This window comes from Monodon monoceros, unplaced genomic scaffold (assembly GCF_005190385.1).
Source record: "Monodon monoceros isolate NGI ecotype Baffin Bay Population unplaced genomic scaffold, NGI_Narwhal_1 Super_Scaffold_16, whole genome shotgun sequence".
Taxonomy (NCBI): domain Eukaryota; kingdom Metazoa; phylum Chordata; class Mammalia; order Artiodactyla; family Monodontidae; genus Monodon; species Monodon monoceros.
In genome coordinates, this window is record NW_021703772.1 from 63,746,326 (window position 1) to 63,766,060 (window position 19,735).

The 19,735-nt window shown below is 42.3% G+C and overlaps 1 protein-coding gene across 2 annotated transcripts in view; it reads left to right on the forward strand.

Moving 5' to 3' along the window:
• STK39 (serine/threonine kinase 39) overlaps positions 1–19,735 on the forward strand; it is a 307,207-nt gene that overhangs the window by 103,211 nt on the left and 184,261 nt on the right. For both annotated transcript variants that reach the window (XM_029224873.1, XM_029224874.1), the window contains exons 6-10: positions 6,521–6,630; positions 6,895–6,996; positions 9,434–9,567; positions 17,559–17,607; positions 17,710–17,775. In XM_029224873.1, the coding sequence (XP_029080706.1) occupies positions 6,521–6,630; positions 6,895–6,996; positions 9,434–9,567; positions 17,559–17,607; positions 17,710–17,775 (461 nt within the window). The remainder of the gene's footprint in view (positions 1–6,520; positions 6,631–6,894; positions 6,997–9,433; positions 9,568–17,558; positions 17,608–17,709; positions 17,776–19,735) is intronic.

Below are 19,735 nucleotides of genomic sequence, written 5' to 3' on the forward strand. Positions count from 1 at the left end.
CATGAGAAAAGAACAACTGGGAATCAAACCAAATTATGCAGGGATTGTTTTTGATGATATAAATATGACATTTAGGATTAACCAGAGAACCTCAAGCCAGTTTTTCTATGCTGGGTGATCACAACTTGATCTTTACTCAGGGAAGAGCGTAGGAGTTGTGGAATATTAACCCCATTATTCCTTTTTGTGTTTCCAGTACCTAAGAATACACCGAATTTTCCCAAAAAGGAGCCTGGGGCTATGTGGCTAAAACTCCTCTGTGAAGGACTGTGGATTTCATTCAGACCTTCAGTAACTTGCTATATGGTCCTTGGCAAGTTATTTCATCTTGTTTATTCCTTCCTCTTTTTTAATTCCAGTACTCACTAAATTATCACATTTCATTAAGGATTTGTCTCATGCTTTCGTTTTTCAGAGTCTCTGTTCAAATATAGGCCCTGTTGATTTTACTCCTGGGCTATGGCTATGGTCTTCCTGCTTCTAGTCTTTCTGTTTTCCTGAACATCCCTGCATGATTTCTTTTCCCCAGTTCTCCTCTTGACTAGAGAGAAAGCAGCAGTAGTCCAGGGCAGTAACTGGATCGAGTACAGCTTCCTTTACCTGCAGCTCAGACTCTGTAGTTGGGCTCCTTGACAGGCTCAGTGCTTCTTCCCTTTTCCAGACCATGGCCTCTGGGGAAGAGAGGCTGCTTCTGGCAGGGAACTACCAGGGGCCCCTGTAGCCACTGTGACTCTCGCTGCCCCAGACCTGCAACCAGCCACTCGGAGGTCTAAAGGATCAGTATCTGTTGCAGCCCATTTTGAATATGATTTAGGAAGCTCTGAGCCCTCAGATGTTGATTCCATTACTCTCTAGCCAAGTATGGAATGGACCTAAGCCATTTTTTTTTTCCATGCACAACTCAGGTTCCCTTTCACAGATATTAGTAGATTTTATAGATGTTTGAGGTAGGTTCGGGTTGGCTAACTCACCTACAGCGTCACTCCCAGGTTTTAAGGAAATCAAGTTTCAGACCAAATTTTGCCCTTCGTTAGCAAGCAAGAACCCTAGAGATTTCTCACAATTTATTCCGTAAGCTCAAGGAGATTCCTGTTCTCTGTCCTTCTAGGTGAATGAAAAATTCACTCGAAGCCGACATGCCAACATTCCAGATGCAGTTTTCTTGTACACTTGTGCTTGGCATCTAGAATCTAACTAGGCAGAAAACTGGTTAGGGGTTTAGCTTCCTCTTGGGCCTGGCTGGATTCTTTCTTTCTATCCATGCCAGATGGGGAGTATATCTAAAATATTTTAGCCCCTCTCTGTGTGCTCACTACTTTGACTTTTACCAGTGAAAGCCTGTTTCTAACATGCATCTTGCCTATGCAGGTGACTCTTTTCCCCAACAGTAGTCCCTTTGGGGCATTCACCTGGCTCATACTTATCTATACTTAGATACGGATAACAGAGGTACTTCTAGCAGCTGCCTCTGGCATCGTGAATCAAGTGGTGCTAGACCCTTCTAGAACTGGGCATTCTGGCTCAGAACACCGGTTGACCACCTGGGTTGTAGTACCACAAATATAATATCACACGGTGTATATTGAAGTATTGTAGGTAAATTTTAGACATCATAACAACACAGTTGGCAGACTCGTTTTGCAGGTTAAATCAGGCAGGCGGAATTGCTTTATCGTGCTTTTCCACTTTTTTTTTTTTTTTTTTTAAATGAATTTGTTGCCAGCGACAGCAAAAACGAGAGGTTTTACATCAAGATCTCAATGTTTGGCTTTCTGTGGGAAAATTGGGGCATCTGCAAAAACAGGGCCATTTTCCTCTATGACAGTTTTCTTTTCCAGTGGAACAGCAGAAGCTTGCTTTAGACCTGGGGATGGGCTCCTGGGAAGGGCCCTGCACTTCCTAATGTCCCCCTATGCTGAGACAGATATCAAGTGCCCTTCACCATTGAGATGGAGCTATTGGTTTGCAGGACCCCCTTCCCTCCTTCTTATTCCTGCCTGGGCCCCTGTAAGTATTTGACGTTTTGAGCCATGCAGCTGTCAGACAGTTTTTCTTCTTGGCTCAACACTTGTGCTCTGCTCATGCTGCTTCTCTGTCTGGAATGTCACTTCCTTTTGGGCTCGTCTGTCCAACACTCAACCTCATCTTCAAGGCCAGGTCCAAGGCCCACTTCGAGATGGACTCTTTCGTGGCTATTACAGTCCTAGCTCTTCCACTTCTACATGGACAGCAGAGCATAGCGTTTGATTCTACACGTTCTGTGTCATGCCTTCTCCCTCCTTGATGGTAATACTCTTAAGGTCAGGAAGCATGTCCTTCTCGTATTTTATATCTGCCACTGTAAAAACGTTAATGCTTATCCCTCAGCCCAGTTGTGGGGCAGAGAGCAGTAGCTTATTGATCTACCTAACAATTATTGTAAAGCATATTTATCCATGGTAAAAAGAAGTAGAGGGGTGTTATAAAGGTGAAAATAATGTAAAAGCAGGCATAACCAAGAAGCCTGAAAACAGAGCTCCAGAAAGGTTAAGTGCCTTGCTGGAGTCACACAGTTGGGGAATAGCTTAGTCTTTAGCCTAACCACTGAGCATCCTGCCTTGGTTCCTTAGGGCTGCGCTATTTCCTGGCAGATCTGCTACTTGCTAAATCAGGTAGCTGCACCCCAAACGCCTGCAGATCCTCCACAGGGCTTAGTGTTCACATATCAAAACAAGACAATTCCCAAAGTCACTTAAATCGTATGCCACAAATGAGGGAAAGGTGATGAAGGTACATCAAACTTAACCATACAAGGCACCAAGAGTCAGGATGCCAAAGATGCTTCTGTCATTTTTTTGTTTGTTTTTTTTTTTGTTTTGCGGTACGCGGGCCTCTCACTGTTGTGGCCTCTCCCGCTGCGGAGCACAGGCTCCGGACGCGCAGGCTCAGCGGCCATGGCTCATGGGCCTAGCCGCTCCGCGGCACGCGGGATCCTCCCAGACCGGGGCACGAACCCGCGTCCCGTGCATCGGCAGGTGGCCTCTCAACCACTGAGCCACCAGGGAAACCCGCTTCTGTCATTAATAAGGACCAGCAGAGTGTCCTCTGCTGATGGTCCTCCCCTTAGTGGAGGGAACAATGCACTGGGATGATGCCAAGGTTGGAATTTGGGAGTAGTGTTAGATGAGGCGGGAGAGGAAAGGGGAGTCAGATTTGCATGTTGTTCTGAGGGATTCTGACTTTATCCTGGGGGAGCAGGGAGCCTTTAAAGACTTTTAAGGAGCCATCAGGCCTATGACATAGAAGTGCCTGGCTGCTGCAGGCTGGTCTGGGGAAAGCAGGGAGGGTGGTGACCTCGGAGGCTGCCCCAGGACTCTTGGGCTTAAACCAAGGCACTTACAATGGGGAAGGAGAGAACTGGATGGATTCAAAAGATGTGAGAGCCTTTTCGTTACCAGGATGACCGCACTCTTTCTGGTTTGAGATGCAGTTATTCCTTGAGGCTGACTAACTTGATGTGTAGCCTTTGATTCCACGTTGCCAGAGAAATGTTCATGGTTTCTGACCCACACGTATCTGCCTCCACTCCCCTGGGCTGTCTGGAGGTCCCCCTCAGCAATCAAGGGCACTTTTCACTGTTTTCTGCTCTGCCACCTCCACTTCTCTTGTCACATGTAAGCTGTCTCCACAGCATATACCCGTCTTCCTGTTTACACAAGCACCCTACAAAGTTCAGTCCAAAAGTTCTCTTTCACAGTACATATAAATCTTTTTCTATATACACTGCCCACACGTATGAGCAAATTGTACATTTATTCTGTAGTCATAGGGTGAGTAGATGTTAGGATTGGTGTTTTCTGCTTCCGGAATTTTTCTTCTGAGCTTTAAAGATGTTTAACCGTCTGTTTATGACTTAAAAGTGAGTGTTCTAAGTGGAGTCTGTGAATACAAATGTGAATCAGGAAAATACATTGAAGAGGTATTGTCAGTAATGAATTGCAACTATGCATCTCTCTCAGCAGTTTTTGCAGCTTTAAAAGGTCTAATGTAATCAGATGTTTTTGGTTTTTTTTGTTTAATTTTTATTTATTTATTTTTGGCTGCCTTGGGTCTTCATTGCTGCGTGCGGGCTTTGTCTGGTTGCGGCGAGCGGGGGCTACTCTTCTCTGTGGTGCGCGGGCTTCTTACTGTGGTGGCTTCTCTTGTTGCGGAGCACGGGCTGTAGGTGCGCGGGCTTAGTTGCTCCGCGGCATGTGGGATCTTCCCAGACCAGGGCTCGAACCCGTGTCCTCCTGCATTGGCAGGCGGATTCCCAACCACTGTGCCATTAGGGAAGTCCCATCAGATGGTATTTTTAAGGAATTAAAAACAATTAATGTTAACAATGGATTTTTGTCTAGATTATATCTTTTAGGAAGATATATGTGTATTTGGGGTGTAGAATTGCTTCAACTGCATGGAAAAGAATTTATTTTTCCTTAAAACAACTTTTACCCATATCCATAATTATTTACAGATGATATGTATTTATTTAATATTATCATGTTACACAATTATTTTAATAAAAACAGAATGTTGGATTCACTGTTAAACTTCTTTTCCGAAATACAAATGAGGTTGAAATTTATATTTTCTAAAGCCTTATCGTGTTGTCTCTTCCTCTAGCCAAATATAGTAGATACTTACAAATGATTAAGTTGACCTAGCTCTTCTGTAAGAGAATGAATTTTATCTCCTCCTACCTGGAGGAGACTGGTTCACTGGTTTCAGAGGTTTCTTTTCAGAAAGCTTGATTTTTCTGACTGTAATATAAGAGTTCTAATAGAGTTCAGCACATACATGCAAATTAAATTACATAGCATTTTCAGAATATACTTTGGCTCACTATTAACACGAGAGTAGCAGTTGGAATAAAGACGCCCTTTGTCAATTTTTATTCCTTTGACTTGAAGTTGTAATCCTGTTGGGATTTGAGTAAATTTAAACGTAAATAAAATGGAACAGGCAACAGATTTCAACTCGGGGAACTGGTTCCAGTGTTATTGCATAACTTAATAATGTAGATCTAACGCAAATGCTAATATTTGACCTTGGTTTGTACTTGACGCTGTTCTTTGGTAATTGCCATCATCCTGGCAGTCACCGAAGGGGGCCAGCAAAGGAGAGTCACGTGAGAGCAGTTTGAAGGCGTCCACACTGCATAATCTGCTGCAGTGTTTTGAGGTGTTGACATCCCTTTTTTATAACTGTTCACCAGTTTTCTCTTGAGGTGCCCTTGAGTTGGCTCTTACTGGTAGGTCTGTACTAGCCCTAAGTAGTTGGTAGTTTAACTTACTAACTAATTTTAACCATTAGTAAAACTCTAAGCACAGATGCATGCATTAATAATCACTGGGTATTCCCTCTCTACTTTCACATATACAAACATAATTTTTGCATAAATGCATGCACGTATACAGTATGCTTAATTAATTCATGTCCTCACAAGAAGAACTTCTAATATATAATGGATGTCAAGAAGAGTATGATTTCATTCTACGAACCTTTCCATCTATATCTACGAAAATTATCCAGAAAGCAAACGTTGAAAAAAACCCAGTCTTTACTGACTGGGCTTATCCTTTGTGTTGATTGCTACGTGTGGGCAAAACTGGGCGTGTTGGTTTTATGTACCTGGGTTTGTGGATTTGCCATTATGATTTTGGCTAAAGTGTTACAGAGCACTGTTCAAGGAAGGGCGTGGGAATGTGGAAGTTGTATGTTATTCATGCTTTATTTCAAGGAAGAAACCCACTCCCCAAACATTGATGATGTGGAATTAAAGAGGCTAGAAAATAATCATAATAAAAGAAAACATAAAAAGAAACACATGCTAGTTTTACTACCTTTGGTGCTATTCTTATAAATGATTTTCTAAAATGAATCTTAGCTAAAAGCTAAGATCCTTTAATTTAGGGCTTTGGAAAGCCCTAAATGTAGGTATGTATATTTTTATTGTAATCTTTTATGGTTAGTTATGACTTGTGATACCTTTTTGGTAGAAAATATAAAAATGATATGCTGAGCTTTTGGACTGGTGAGCTTGCTGACCCATAACCTGTGATGAGGGCGTTCTCTGAAGTGTAGGGCAGGGGTACCCAACCCCCGGGCCACGGACCGCTACCTGCCCACGGCCTGTTAGGAACCCGGCTGCACAGCCAGAGGTGAGGGGAGGGTGGGCAAGTGAGCGAAGCTTCATCTGCCGCTCCCCATTGCTCCGGCTCACATTACCGCCTGAACCATCGGCCGTCCCTGCCCCCGGGGAAAAATCGTCTTCCACGAAACCGGTCCCTGGTGCCAAAAAGGTTGGGGAACGCTGGTGTAGGGGATGGCGGGTGGCAGGACTGCCCTGCTGTATGGCTGAGAGAGCTCCACAGTGTTTGGAGCAAGTCATCACCATTGCGAGGCCCATCAGGAAAAGAGATGTTCTTAAAGGCAGAATTTGTAAGCCATAATGTCTTACCTAAAATAAGGGTGATTTTTTTTTTTTTTTTCCTTTCAGATTTTGGGGTAAGTGCTTTCTTAGCAACAGGGGGTGATGTTACCCGGAATAAAGTAAGAAAAACATTCGTTGGCACCCCGTGTTGGATGGCCCCTGAAGTCATGGAACAGGTGAAATAAATTAATAATAAAAGTGATGTTTTGATTGACATAGTATAGTTGTACAATACATGTCATTAGTATACTAACATTTTGTTCAAATCAATCATTTTACTAGAATGCGTCATGCAAGATTGAATTCCCGATTGCTGGGCCTTAGCAAAGTAATCTCAAGGTTGTGCACACACGGCCGTGGACTTCTGACATAACATGGACCTCGTCATGTATAACATGCCGGCTGTATAATTGTGTTTTTTTCCCTGCTTCCCTTCTTAGGTGAGAGGCTATGACTTCAAGGCTGACATGTGGAGTTTTGGAATAACTGCCATTGAACTAGCCACAGGAGCAGCGCCTTATCACAAATATCCTCCTATGAAAGTAATTGCTATTGGAAATATTATGTCGGGTTTGAAATATGATTTAACAGAATCCATTCTCTTAAACATAGTCATTTTTCTCTTAGACCCAAGGGGAATTAATGGAGGGATGCAGCCAAGTTAAATGTTAGCTGATGCTCTCAGCGGACAGAATGGGACAAAAAGTAGCACAGTTCCCGGCTTTGAAGCTTGCTTTGCGTTCTTAGCACAGAAGAATGTGATCAGATTGGTCGATGGAGGTTGATAGATGAGACAAATGCTGGTCATTACTCTCTCTATCACAGAATACCCCCAGCTCCCCAAGAAAAATCTAAAAATAGATTATAGTGATATCATCTTCACAGATGGATTTCCCAAATTTTCAGGCCTTTTTTCCCCCATGGTCTGTAACATTTCACTCCTGTTCTCATGGTGTCATGTTGGTGACTCATCTGAAATAAGGGAGCCCAGTGTTTTTAGGAACTAACATACATTTGGATACTATTTTTAGATTTTTGTTATTTTATTTTTTTGGAAGTTACTCTTTATTGTTATTATTTTTAAAGTATTTATTTATTTATTTGGCTGCATGGGATCTTAGTTGCGGCCTGCGGGATCTTTCGTTGTGGCCCACGGGCTCTTCACTTCGTTGTGGTGTGTGCGCAGGCTTCTCTCTAGTTGCAGCACACAGGCTGTCTAGTTGTGGTGCTTAGTTGCCCCTCAGCATGTGGGATCTTAGTTCCCTGACCGTGGATGGAACTGGCATCCCCTGCATTGCAAGATGGATTCTTAACCACTGGACCACCAGGGAAGTCCCTATTTTTGTTATTCTTTTAACTAGCCTACATCATTATTTCTCTCAGTTTTGAGGTGGTGGGATCAGGGCTAATTTACCCAAAGGGATTTTGTTTTGTGGCTGAAATAGTTGAATGGAAATTATGAAGGTATTTTACAGAGAATATGGTCCGTGTTTGTTTCAACTTTTTCCTAGGATTTTATTGGAAAAGCTTTAAGAGGATTTAGAAAAAAAAAAGACCTGAGGATAAAAAAAAAGTTAAATGATTTTACTGATTAAAAAGTTAATACGTTCTTATTATAGAAAATTTGGAAGTCCAAATAAGAATAAAGGTGAAAACAATCATCCATAATCTATCTCATCAACCACAGGCAATCCCTATTAAAGTTTTAGTGTAGTTCATTACATTGTTTTTCTCTATATATTTATATACATATTTTTAAAACAGTTAAGATTTGGGGGTTGTGTGTACACACCTGATTTTGTCAGCAGAAAATTTTAAATTGAGGTGTAAACAATTGAAGTGACCTTTTGGGGAAAAAGCACTGAAACAGCGCTGAGGACTTTTCTTTCATCTGGTTTTTCTCTATTATTTTTTCTTATTTCTTGTTTGCTCTTTCCCTACTTTTTAGTGTTTTCCACTTGAATCCAGTCACATTGCTAATTCTAGCCTAAAGTCCTGCAGGACTTTTCTTATAATCTCACAGATCTCCCACTTTTCTTCGGTTTGCTATTAGCCTCCACAAACAATAAACTGTCACTTTAATCCTTCACCTATTCACGCACCTGAAAGTGTTTGAACAGTGTCTTGGCGTGTATAGCATTTGCATAAATTAAGGCTGATGTATGCATTAATGAGTTTTTTTTTCATTTTATAGGTCAATAGTTTGCTACAAATTCTACACTTTTTAAAAAAAAAAACAATTTTGACGTTAGTGTGAAAGAATGGAATTTTTCACCTTTTCGATGTGAAACCTGTGTTTTGATTTTGTTTTGTCCCTTTCCAAAAGCAGCATGGACTTTTGTTCTGGTTATGGTTTTTAGTAACTCACTTGTGTCCCAGCTATCTTTCAGTGTCTTACTGTCTCAGTTTTGCCAAGCCTTTGAGCAATTTTCTGTATGTTTTTTCATTTAAAAAAGAAAAAGGGAGACCATGTGTTACCTCTTGGGATGTTGTGGATTTATTTTTAGGGCTGGTAATGTATTACAGAAGCCTTGAGTACAGGCGGTCCCTTACTTAGGAATAACCTGTATACGTGAACATTCCCTGCTGCTCTGGGCCTCTCTTTCTCTACCCTCCACTGCCCCCTTTCCCAGCCAGAGCACAGCCTGCACTAAGCTGGTGCTGGAGCTATGTGCTCCTGCAGGCCTTGTGAGAGCTAGTTCCCAGGAAGCCCTTGTCCTGGCCCCTTTGGGAGAGCACTCTTAACACAGAGCAGATTTTGTAAGTTATGTCAATGGAATAACAAAAAGGATAAAGGGCACGTGAACAGATTTGCAAAGGGAACTGAACACTTTGCACACTTTCTAGAAGATGAAAATCATGGGGAAGCACATTTGTACCTAATCAAGGAGGGTCTCTGAGGCTTTGCTGGAAAATGAAAAACTCAGTTGTAGCAACTGCTGTCCTGAGATCCTGTCTTCCTGTTTGTTTCTGCTGCAGGTGTTGATGTTGACTTTGCAAAATGATCCACCCACTTTAGAAACAGGAGTAGAGGATAAGGAGATGATGAAAAAGTACGGCAAGTCCTTTAGAAAATTACTTTCACTGTGTCTTCAGAAAGATCCCTCCAAAAGGTATGTCAAACCGAGTGGATGAGTGAGTGATCGTGACTGGGTGGGGTCATGACAAAGCTTGGTTTGTGGATGGGGAAGGGCTGTGTGAGGAGTCCTGAAGTTTAGTTCTATCCAGTTCAAGGGAAATCCAGCTCTGGTCCCCAGATTTCCAACCTGTTAGTGGAAGCTTGGGTCCAAAAGGGAGAGAAGTGAGTGAGGACGAGGGAGAGGCAGAGGAAAATTTTCCGTGTTAATAAGATTGGTGATGCTTGTTAGGTATGGGCTCTGTCATCAAAGGAAGTGAAGGAAAACAGAAATCAAAAGCAATTGGCCGTGGTGAATTCAGAAGCTGAGCTAATATTCTGCACTGTGTAGGTTGCGCTGACCTCTCAGGATTTGAATATCCTGCCAGCTCCAGTCTAAACCAGGCAGAGCTGTTGCATTTTGCATGAGCTTCGAGTTGCAGAACAAGTTGTTTGTGCTGTTTAAAAGATTATCAGTAAAGAAGATTAACATTTTTACATTCGAAAGATTAATCATATAAATAGAAGCAAATGGTTTTAAATTAACCTTAGTATTTCCTCTTTATTCTTGGGTTATTGCCCTGCACTGTGGTATGTCTGTTTTTTTCTGAGTTTTGTTTCTTCTTCTTCATTTCTGTGAGTTTGAAATATCCTGGGTAGTGATAGTAGAGCCCAGTGTCCTTTGTCACTTGAAGGAGAATGTTAATGACGTGAACTGAGCATAAACCTTGGCTGGGGAGAGTCCCTTTGTAGTGCTTGGCTGTGTGCTGCATTGTCCTAACATAAGGTAAACTTGGATTACACACCTGGAGAGGCTGCTGAGAAGTTACTGGCTACCCATATCCACCCAGGACTCCAACTTGATACTTAACGTTCTAAAACATAAAAGCTGGCTTCTCTTTTGGAACTTTCTTTTTCAGGGAAGGACCCTGCTTTTCGAAGGATTCCTTTATCCTTAAGTTCTTGATGAAACTTAAGCCTTTTGCCTTCACACAGCGATCTACTGTTTAAGCAGGCTACCCTTCTCTAGAATAAACATAGTTTCCATTATTATACCTGTTCTTTGTAGCAACTCTGTTCATTCCTTTACATTTTACTGAATTTGCCTTGAATCTTTTCTATATCAGTTAGTTACCTCTCTCATGGAGCCAGTTCTAAAGACTCTTTGCTCTTAAGCATCTTGAAATTATTTATTTTAAAAGGGGTGCAACACTTGCTTGCCTTCCCCTTGTATTTGGTGTCATCTCCAAACGTGAGTTTTTAGCATCACCGAGGAGACAGACTTTGATCCTCTAAAGCCCAGTGAGAGAAGAACTCGTTTTCCCCTTTAGAAGGACTGGGTTGTGACTGATGGTCTTTGTGATTCTCAAAATAGTTGAGATTCCACCTAGTGGTGATGTGTAATGCCGCACGATTCCAGCTCTTTCAAAAAAGGATTCTGTAGGGTAGAACTGTTAGTGTACTAACGGATAAATGTATTTCTTTAGGAGACTTATAATTTGGTCAAAATAAATTAGATTAGACCGTCATACATTATATTTAACAAGCCATCCTTACTTCTCAATAATCTTGAAAGTCTTTCCAGTTTTTATTTATATGAGCTCAGATATCAGGTTCCCACCACCCCACCAAACAACAACAGTAATAACAACAAAAGTTTTACAAGAGAGTCGTACAGAATTTATTCGCATTCTCACAACATCTTTCCCTCAGAGTATTCTCTTGGTAACATTATTGATTTACAAAGTATTAATAGGTTAAGAACTTCTGTTAGATACTTTCTGTATAATGTAATCTGTTCTCACTATTGTGCAGTTGTCCTCTGTAACAAACAGAGAGTGTCACTGGTGCACAAACTTCCCAGGTGATTTTTTTCTTGTAATGAAAAGACATGACGCGGGGAGTTCGGGGAAAAAAGATTCAGGAAATGTGAGAATGGAAAAAAGCAATATTATAATTGTTGAATTATTTATTATACAGGATGCAATTTAAAAATATGTATTCATGACTGAATTAATAAGTAAACATCTAATTGCTGCTCAGGTCTGAAAGAAACCTGTGAGTATTTCTTATCTTCTCTGCCTTTGTTTATATTGTCCAAAGATTTTTTCCTCTTCTCCTGTCCCCCTTCTACCTGTCTTTCAATACTTAGTTCAAAAGCCCCAGGTTCTCAAAGTTAGATACATCTGGGTGCGATTCCTAGCCCTACATCATCTGGATGACTTAGTTTCCTTGTCTGTAAAATGGGCCTAATAACACCACCTCATAGGGTTGCCATGAGGATGGAGGTGATGCCCTTAAAGCAGAGAACAGTGCCGGAGCATTCCTAAGTATTCAGGAAATTGGGGTTGCCATTCATTATTTGCCTTTTCTTCCTGACCAAGTAGAGTTGTTGCAACCTCGAGCTTCCTGCAGTATGTTGATGATATGTCTCTTGTAGCACTTATCACACTGTGTACATTTATTTTTTTAATTATTATTATTATTTTTCTGCGGTACACGGACCTCTCCCGTTGCGGAGCACAGGCTCCGGACCCGCAGGCTCAGCGGCCATGGCTCACGGGCCCAGCCGCTCCGTGGCATGTGGGATCCTCCCGGACCGGGGCACGAACCCGCGTCCCCTGCATCAGCAGGCGGACTCTCAACCACTGCGCCACTAGGGAAGCCCTGTGTACATTTATTGACTTACATATTCAATTTCCTCATGAGTTTCTGAGTTTTTTAGAAAGAGAATCTGTGCCTCTCATCTTTCTGTCTCTCTTTTTGTCCACAGTGACTGGTCTGTATTGCGTACTCAGTGGTATTTCTTGAACACCTGCAAACAATTGGGAGCTTGCAATTTGGGGATGATTTGGACTCATTGAAAAGAGTTTCGGAACCAGACCAGATTGGAGTGGGTTGAGGAGTGAAGGCAAGAGTTTCGATCACTGTATTTATTTCTGTTGCCAGCATATAGATCCTCTGCTTGTAATCTAAAAGCAGTTGACTAGTACTGAAATCCTGGTCTTGCTGAGTACCTTTTTAGCAATGAATGAAAACATATATCACAGGGGAACAGTGACCAGGACAGAATCATTCCTATACTGGAGCCCTCAGGCTAGCTGAGAAGGAACTGTGCTTTCTGTCAACCTTGAGAGCTCGTGGAACTTTCCTGTTGCCTGAGAGCTGGGTGTCAGAGCTGTTTGCCTCATCCAAGTCTGTGCCCTGCATTTGCATAGGTAAAGATTTGCTTATATTTGCACAGCAGAACATTTTGCTGTTCTTAAAAAAAAAGAGCCTTAATCTTGGAGGTTATATACTTCATATGGATGACAACTATAAAAGTAACTATCATTTTTTTGGAGCAACAAAGGGGTGGTTGTTGCATAGATAAATCCACTGGAAACAAATAAAACTTGGACTATTTCTTCTGAGGGAGGGGGTGGGGTGAGAAAATGCAGCTCTGCCAGAGGTCAATGTATTGTTCTAAAAATTTGCATTTTAGTTTCTATTTAAACTGTATCATATTCATCCTGAATCCTTTGAAAATTATTTTAAGTCTCAGTGGACTTTGGTTCATCCATATGTATTGGAATCCTTTAAGGGATTTTCTTCTGAGAATGTTGGTACTTGCAGACTTCCACATTGTTTTTAAGGATTTAAAATTGAATCATTATTCAAAGTCTGGGCCATCATTTTGGTTGCTGGTATAGCATTTTAGCATTTCTTGTGAAATGGTGTTTGTGTTTACATTATATTGTATTGCTTGATAATTGTTAGTGGACATGTAAGACAAAATGGTGCTTGCAGAATTCTTTCTTCTGTAGTACTCGGCTAAGAGGCAGGCAGCACTGATGGTTCCACATTAACCCTACACTAGTAATTTCTATAGCATAAGACTAAAACAAACAAAACACGCAAAAACCCTAAAATCAGATGGGCAGCACACATCTTGGCTTTTCTCATACCTTCTTTTTTTTTTTTTTTTTTTCTCACTGTTGTGGCCTCTCCCACCGCGGAGCGCAGGCTCAGCGGCCATGGCTCACGGGCCCAGCCGCTCCGGGGCACGAACCCGTGTCCCCTGCATCGGCAGGCAGGCTCTCAACCACTGCGCCACCAGGGAAGCCCTCTCATACCTTCTAATCACTTTCTTCCCTTGCTTGTTTTCCTCATTCTTTCCACTTCCAGTTTTCCATGCTTTTTATGGAGATAGTTTGGCATATGTAGGATTCAACTCCAAAATTCAACACCTGCTATTTAGTTCTCTGTATAGAGTAGGAATTACCTATTGTTTAACATAAATATTAAGCCTGTTAACAAAGGAGTGTGGCTTCTTAAACCACTTCTCCTTTCTCATGCCGTTGTGTTTCTCTATCTGTTGATGAAGGCTGAGGGTGGAGTCCAAAGGAAAGAGTTTTCTCTGCAGCATGCTTTTCCCCTTTACAGTTTTGGTTACTATAGAAATGACCTTGCTGGGAAAGGGAAAGTATTCCCAGCCCTGTGTCTCCAGGTATGCCTGGCATTTCCCAGCCTTCTCTCTACATGGGTCCTACACTTGACCCTGGGTTGAGGAGGGAGGAGGTGGGGTGCGGAGGAGAGAGGGGATTGTCTGTGGCCCCCCTCCTCAGTGCCTCCTGTGCACAGACGCATCCCTCGCCTTTTGTTTTCGGTTAGCCTGAGTCTTGTTTTCATTACATCATTCTCCTGCTCTCTACCTTATTGAGTAGATGCTTAGAGTGCTAACTCTGGCTCCAGAAGCTGTGGTTCGGGGCTCCAATGTCTAGTGGCATCATTTTTACCCCATATTTGATTATAGCATGAAACTGAGCTGTAGCAGTTTTGTGCTCTGTGTTAGGCTTTGGGGATATAACAAATGAATACTGTGTGGTCCCTTTCTTGGAAAGGCTTATAACCTAGTGGGGTGGAGGCAGGGAGATACAGGAACAGATGATTGCAAAGTGTGGTGGATTGGTGTGTGAGCACCAAGGTGGGAGCAATGAATTCCGCTACTTGTAGGACCTGGGAGAAATACCTCTGAAGACGGATGGCGTTTAAATGGGTTCTTGACTGACGAGCAAAGATATGCCAGTTGGTCACAAAACATTCTAAAGCAAGAAAAGCAGTGTGTGCTTTGTCATGAAAGAGCAAGAGATGGCGGAGACCATCACCGTAGCTGGAGGATAGAGTTTACGTGGGGCGTGATGGGAAATGAGGCTGGAGGAGTCGGGATCTCAGGCCACTGAAATCCATTAGGAGGGATAAGAAATTGTTTTCGTTTAGAAGCCAGCTAGGGAGCAGTGTGGGTGATTGGTTGGAATGAGAAGAGAGAAGTGGCAGACAGACTCACCGGGAGGCTGTGTCGTAACGCTATTGACCAGAGGGGATGAGGGTTTCTACCAAAAGAGTGGCCTTGAGTTCCTTCATCATCTTGATTTTCTTAGGTTTCTTTTCTTTTCACTCTAAAAAGTTAAATCTAAGTTATTTTGTATGCCTCTTGGTTTTTAAAATTTGGTTTCATGTGATAAGGTACCAAACATGGTCAGTCCCTTGTGTAATGGTTCCTCTTATATGTTTTCTCAGTAGCCCTCTCCTTTCCCCAAACACACTTCATGTGTTTGAATGTTCTGACCTTCCTCTTACAGTCTGACAGCACCCTCTAACTCTTATCTGCCAGATTGTAAGTTGCTGAGGGTAGTATTTATGTCTGTCATAGTCATTAGCGTGGGCCTAGCACCTAACATGATGCCTGACAAACAGCAGGTGCTCAGTATATAGTTACTGAGAGAATGAAATGATGAGTTTGGCGTAGCTGGAAGCCCAAAACTTTGCCAATAATCACTAAGAGTAGTCTACATTAAAGAGACAACCAAAGTTAAATCGCTTCAGTTATACTTTTTAGTTCTAGTGTGTGGTAAACAAGGTCCAAAAACAAGGTCCAAGGTACAAATTCATGAATTTGAACCAGCTTACCAAGGGATACGGAACACAAAATGTAAAGCGTGGCCCACCTGTTGTTTAGACCTTTGTTTACTCCAAGCAGTTAGCAGTTAGGGGCTCTTGGTTGCAGTGGCTATGGCGATTTGGGGTTCTTTGTTAGGTACCCCTAACCAGTGTTCCACTTGAAATTGAGGAAAAGAGCAATAACAATTGAAAGAGAAAATTTCTTTGCACAGAAATACGGTTTATGGCCCCTGCAGACTTACACAGTTTGTATACCGTTGCACTTAATGATGTTTCCTAATTCTTTTATACGCTTGGGTTTTGTCCCTGGAAACATTTTAGTGGAGCTTCCTGGTTCAGAGCACTGGTTTCCAATCTCTTCAAGTGTGAGGACTCCCTTTAAACTTGGATCCCCTTAACACAATAGTCATGGTCCCTTTGGCAGTCACTGCCTGAGAGGAGACCTAATGATACTCAGTCATGCTTCCCTCCTCCCTCCCAGTTTTTTATTATGAAACATTTAAAACATACAGAAAAGGTGCAAAAATTGTACAGTGTTTGCTTCTACACCAACACTGAGATTCAGCAATTATTCACATTTCCCATATCTGCTGTCCCTGTTTACCCACATTTTATTTGCTGAACAGTTGGAAAATAAGTAACAGACGTAACACCTCAGCTTGCATTCCCCAAATACAGACACGTTCCTACGTAACCACAATACTTTTCCACACTAAGTAAATGAACAGTAGTTTCCTAAAATTGTCCTATACCTAGCACACTCACCTATCTCTATTTCTAAATGTCTCTTGCAGCCTCTCCCCGTCCTGTTCAAATCAGGACTCAGGAGAGGGGCATGTGTTGCATTTGGTTGTATGTTTCTTTAAGTCTGTTTTAATCGAGAACAGTCCCCTCACTCTCCCCTTTTCTTCTATGACACCGACTTTTTGAAGAGATCAGACCAGTTGTCTTGCTGACTGTCCTATCCTCTAGGTATAGGTGATTCTTCCTGCATGGCTGCGGGAACTATTGATGAAAGAAGCTATTCTTTATGGAAGAGTGCCAGTTATTAAACGTAGAAGGAATGAGAGAAGTAGAAAATCAGTGTTCTGCCACCTCCAATGAAATAATTATTTAAGGCAAAGATGCTAAAATCATCAGGTGAAAGTTTCTCTGGAACAGGATATTCATATCGTGGCAATGTGTTATCCAACAGAATACTTGCCAGTTGCAGTGGCGAAAACTTACCTTTACCATGGAGAGATCTTGGGCCTGGGGACCACGCGGTTAAACTTAGCATCCCTCCCACTGAAATAACCTATCATTATGTGCCTCCCCCATGCTGCAGTAAGATGTGTGTCATCTACGACGTGTTCTTCCCCCAAATGCTTGTGTCAACCTAGCCAAGCCTTCAGACCCAACTTGCGTTTTATGGGAAATACAGTACAGAGAAACAAGTTAAATGACACCATGAGGAAACAATCAGACCAATCCCATAATGCTTTAAAATGAATTTGCATTCTGTTAATCAGCATTCTATTAATTACCTTCCCCTGAAAAACAATAGTCCATGGACACTTGAGACCGGGTTACTCGGTGGCCAGACAGAGCTCGTACACATGCCGCGTGGTCCCCTTGCAGAAACCTTCTGCTCTTGGGGAATCATAGAACACAGTGGACACAGTTTCTTCGATAGGGTCATATCGCAGCTTGTACTGCTTCTTAATAAATACAGGGATTTGGCTCACAGACGTGTCAGTCTGCCACCTTTTAGAAACACTGAATTCACTTAGTGAAGTGTAAGGATGAAGGATGGAAGATCGATCATGCCCCAGGTATTTCACTTACAGGAGTTTATGTAGAGGCGGAGTTTTGCAGTAGAGGCGTTTGGAAGGAACTGGAAAATTGGCACCATTTAATTTGGTGCCAGCTTATGATTAATTTAGTCTGTGGCTTTGCTATTCCTGAAACTGGTCTTCCAGAAAGACTCTAGGATTAACTTGTTTCGTCAAGGCAGTGTCTTTATTGAGTGGTCATTGTTTCAACTCTAATTTATTATTGATCTTTCAGGCCCACAGCAGCAGAACTTTTAAAATGCAAATTCTTCCAGAAAGCCAAGGTAACATGCTTAAAAACCCAAGTAAATCTGCTATTTTGAAATCACTGTGAATTTCAGTGTCTTGTATTTGATGTTAAACTGTTGGGAATATTTGTTTTGCAGAACAGAGAGTACCTGATTGAAAAGCTGCTTACAAGAACACCAGACATAGCCCAAAGAGCCAAAAAGGTAAGTACCGTGAGCCCTCCTGCCCCAGTGGGAGCTGCTCCCCATCGAGGGAAATGGAGCCTACAGAAAAATAGGAAAACGATTTCACGTACTCAGGATATGTTATGTAGAGGTTATCTGACCAGCGATTACTCAGATAACTGAGCCTTTTGGTTATCTCAGCCTGCTGCTGTGTGTTTGGGTGTGAAGCTCAAATGACTTCATCTTTCCACTTATCGGCCTGTTTAAGGAAGGTCAGAGGGGAGGGGCTTGTGTTGAGGCTTAAACACTGGAGAGGTAAAATATCTTTGAATATCTTTTGGGGGGCGGTTTACTGAAGAGGAACAGCTATTTTAAATCAGTTTGAAATGACAAAACGAAAAACAAAACTTTTTTTGTTTGTTTGGTTTTTTTTTACGGTATGCGGGCCTCTCACTGTCGTGGCCTCTCCCGTTGCGGAGCACAGGCTCCGGATGCGCAGGCTCAGTGGCCATGGCTCAGGGGCCCAGCCGCTCCGCGGCATGTGGGATCTTCCCGGAATGGGGCACGAACCCCTGCATCGGCAGGCGGACTCTCAACCACTGCGCCACCAGGGAAGCCCAAAACTTTTGTTTTTAATGGTTATTTTAAATATCTGTGGGATATGGGTTCTTTCCTCATAAAAGACCCATGTATTTTTTTGTAGTCTATGCTGTGTGAACTAAATTATGCTAATAATTACCTGAAAAACTTTGCATTCTAGTATTTAGATTTTTTTTAAGTGGTATGTATGTGTGAGTGTATTTATTTATGTGTTTTTACCCAGAGTTTTATTTATTTGTTATTACAGATTTCATCATGGTATGAAACCTAACAAAATTTAACCTCTGGTTTGGTTTGGTTTAGTTTGATTTGAAAATTATATTAGATATTTATAATTTAACATATTGACATAGTCAACAGGTTTAGAAAGAGGAAGCTTCTTTGTTTTCCTTTTTACAATTAATAGTTACAGGGAAAGGTGATATGAATCTGAGTTGTCTGCTCTGTAAATAAAATTGACAAAGAAATAGGCATGAGAGATTGCATCTCATCATGCCTAGGTGTGGGTAACTTGGAATGTTAACTTCCAGACATTGCCCTTTCGAAAACATTGGATATGGAACACATTTAGCTGATGCTTTAGAATTGCTTTAAATAGATTTTAAAATAGACTTCAAGAAATGACCCATTCTGTGTGGGTATCGAGCCCCTCTCCTGGACCCGCAGAATCCTTTGGAGTGGGCTGGTTCCCAGGCTGTGGGCCTGGGCCAGGAATGGGGGATTGCTGTGCTGACTCTGCAGCCCTGAGCCACAGTAGGCCTCTGGGACAGCTCAGAGGGAAAAGTGAACCTCTAGCGATGGTCCATCAGAGTGGCACATCCCATGGGGCAGCGCGGAGAAGCAGAAGCTTCAGTTTGAGGCAACAGGAAGTCAAAGTGCCCAACCGAGTGCGAGGGCTCCATCCAGAGGGCTGAAGGAGGTGCCTGGAGCACTTCTCTGGGGTGTCGGAGTCTAGCAATGGGGCCTTTTGATCAGATAACTAAAACGCCAACCAGAGTTGAAGAAAGCTGTTAAGAAAGCCATTGATTTGGACAGTATGTGTCCCCAAAGGGCATTGTTTTTGGTTTCCCTCTGATCTCATCCTGTCGCTGTTTCCCGGGAGGAACTTTCCCAGGCCTGCATCCTTCCCAGAGCTCCAACCTCACACCTTCAGCCCCCTGTGCAGTGTTTGCAAACTGTGTGTCTTCCCTCGCAAACCTCATCTCCCTGTGCTGTCTGCTGCTTTCTGAGCCACCCGACCTCAGAGCTCGGGGATGATTTTTAGGCCTCCTTCTTTGTCTTCCCCATCTAAACCCACTCCAAGTCCTCTCCACATTTCCCTCTGCAACGTTGCTTGGAATGTTTCCTCCTGTTTTTTTTTTTGTTTGTTTGTTTTTGTTTTTTGCTGTATGCGGGCCTC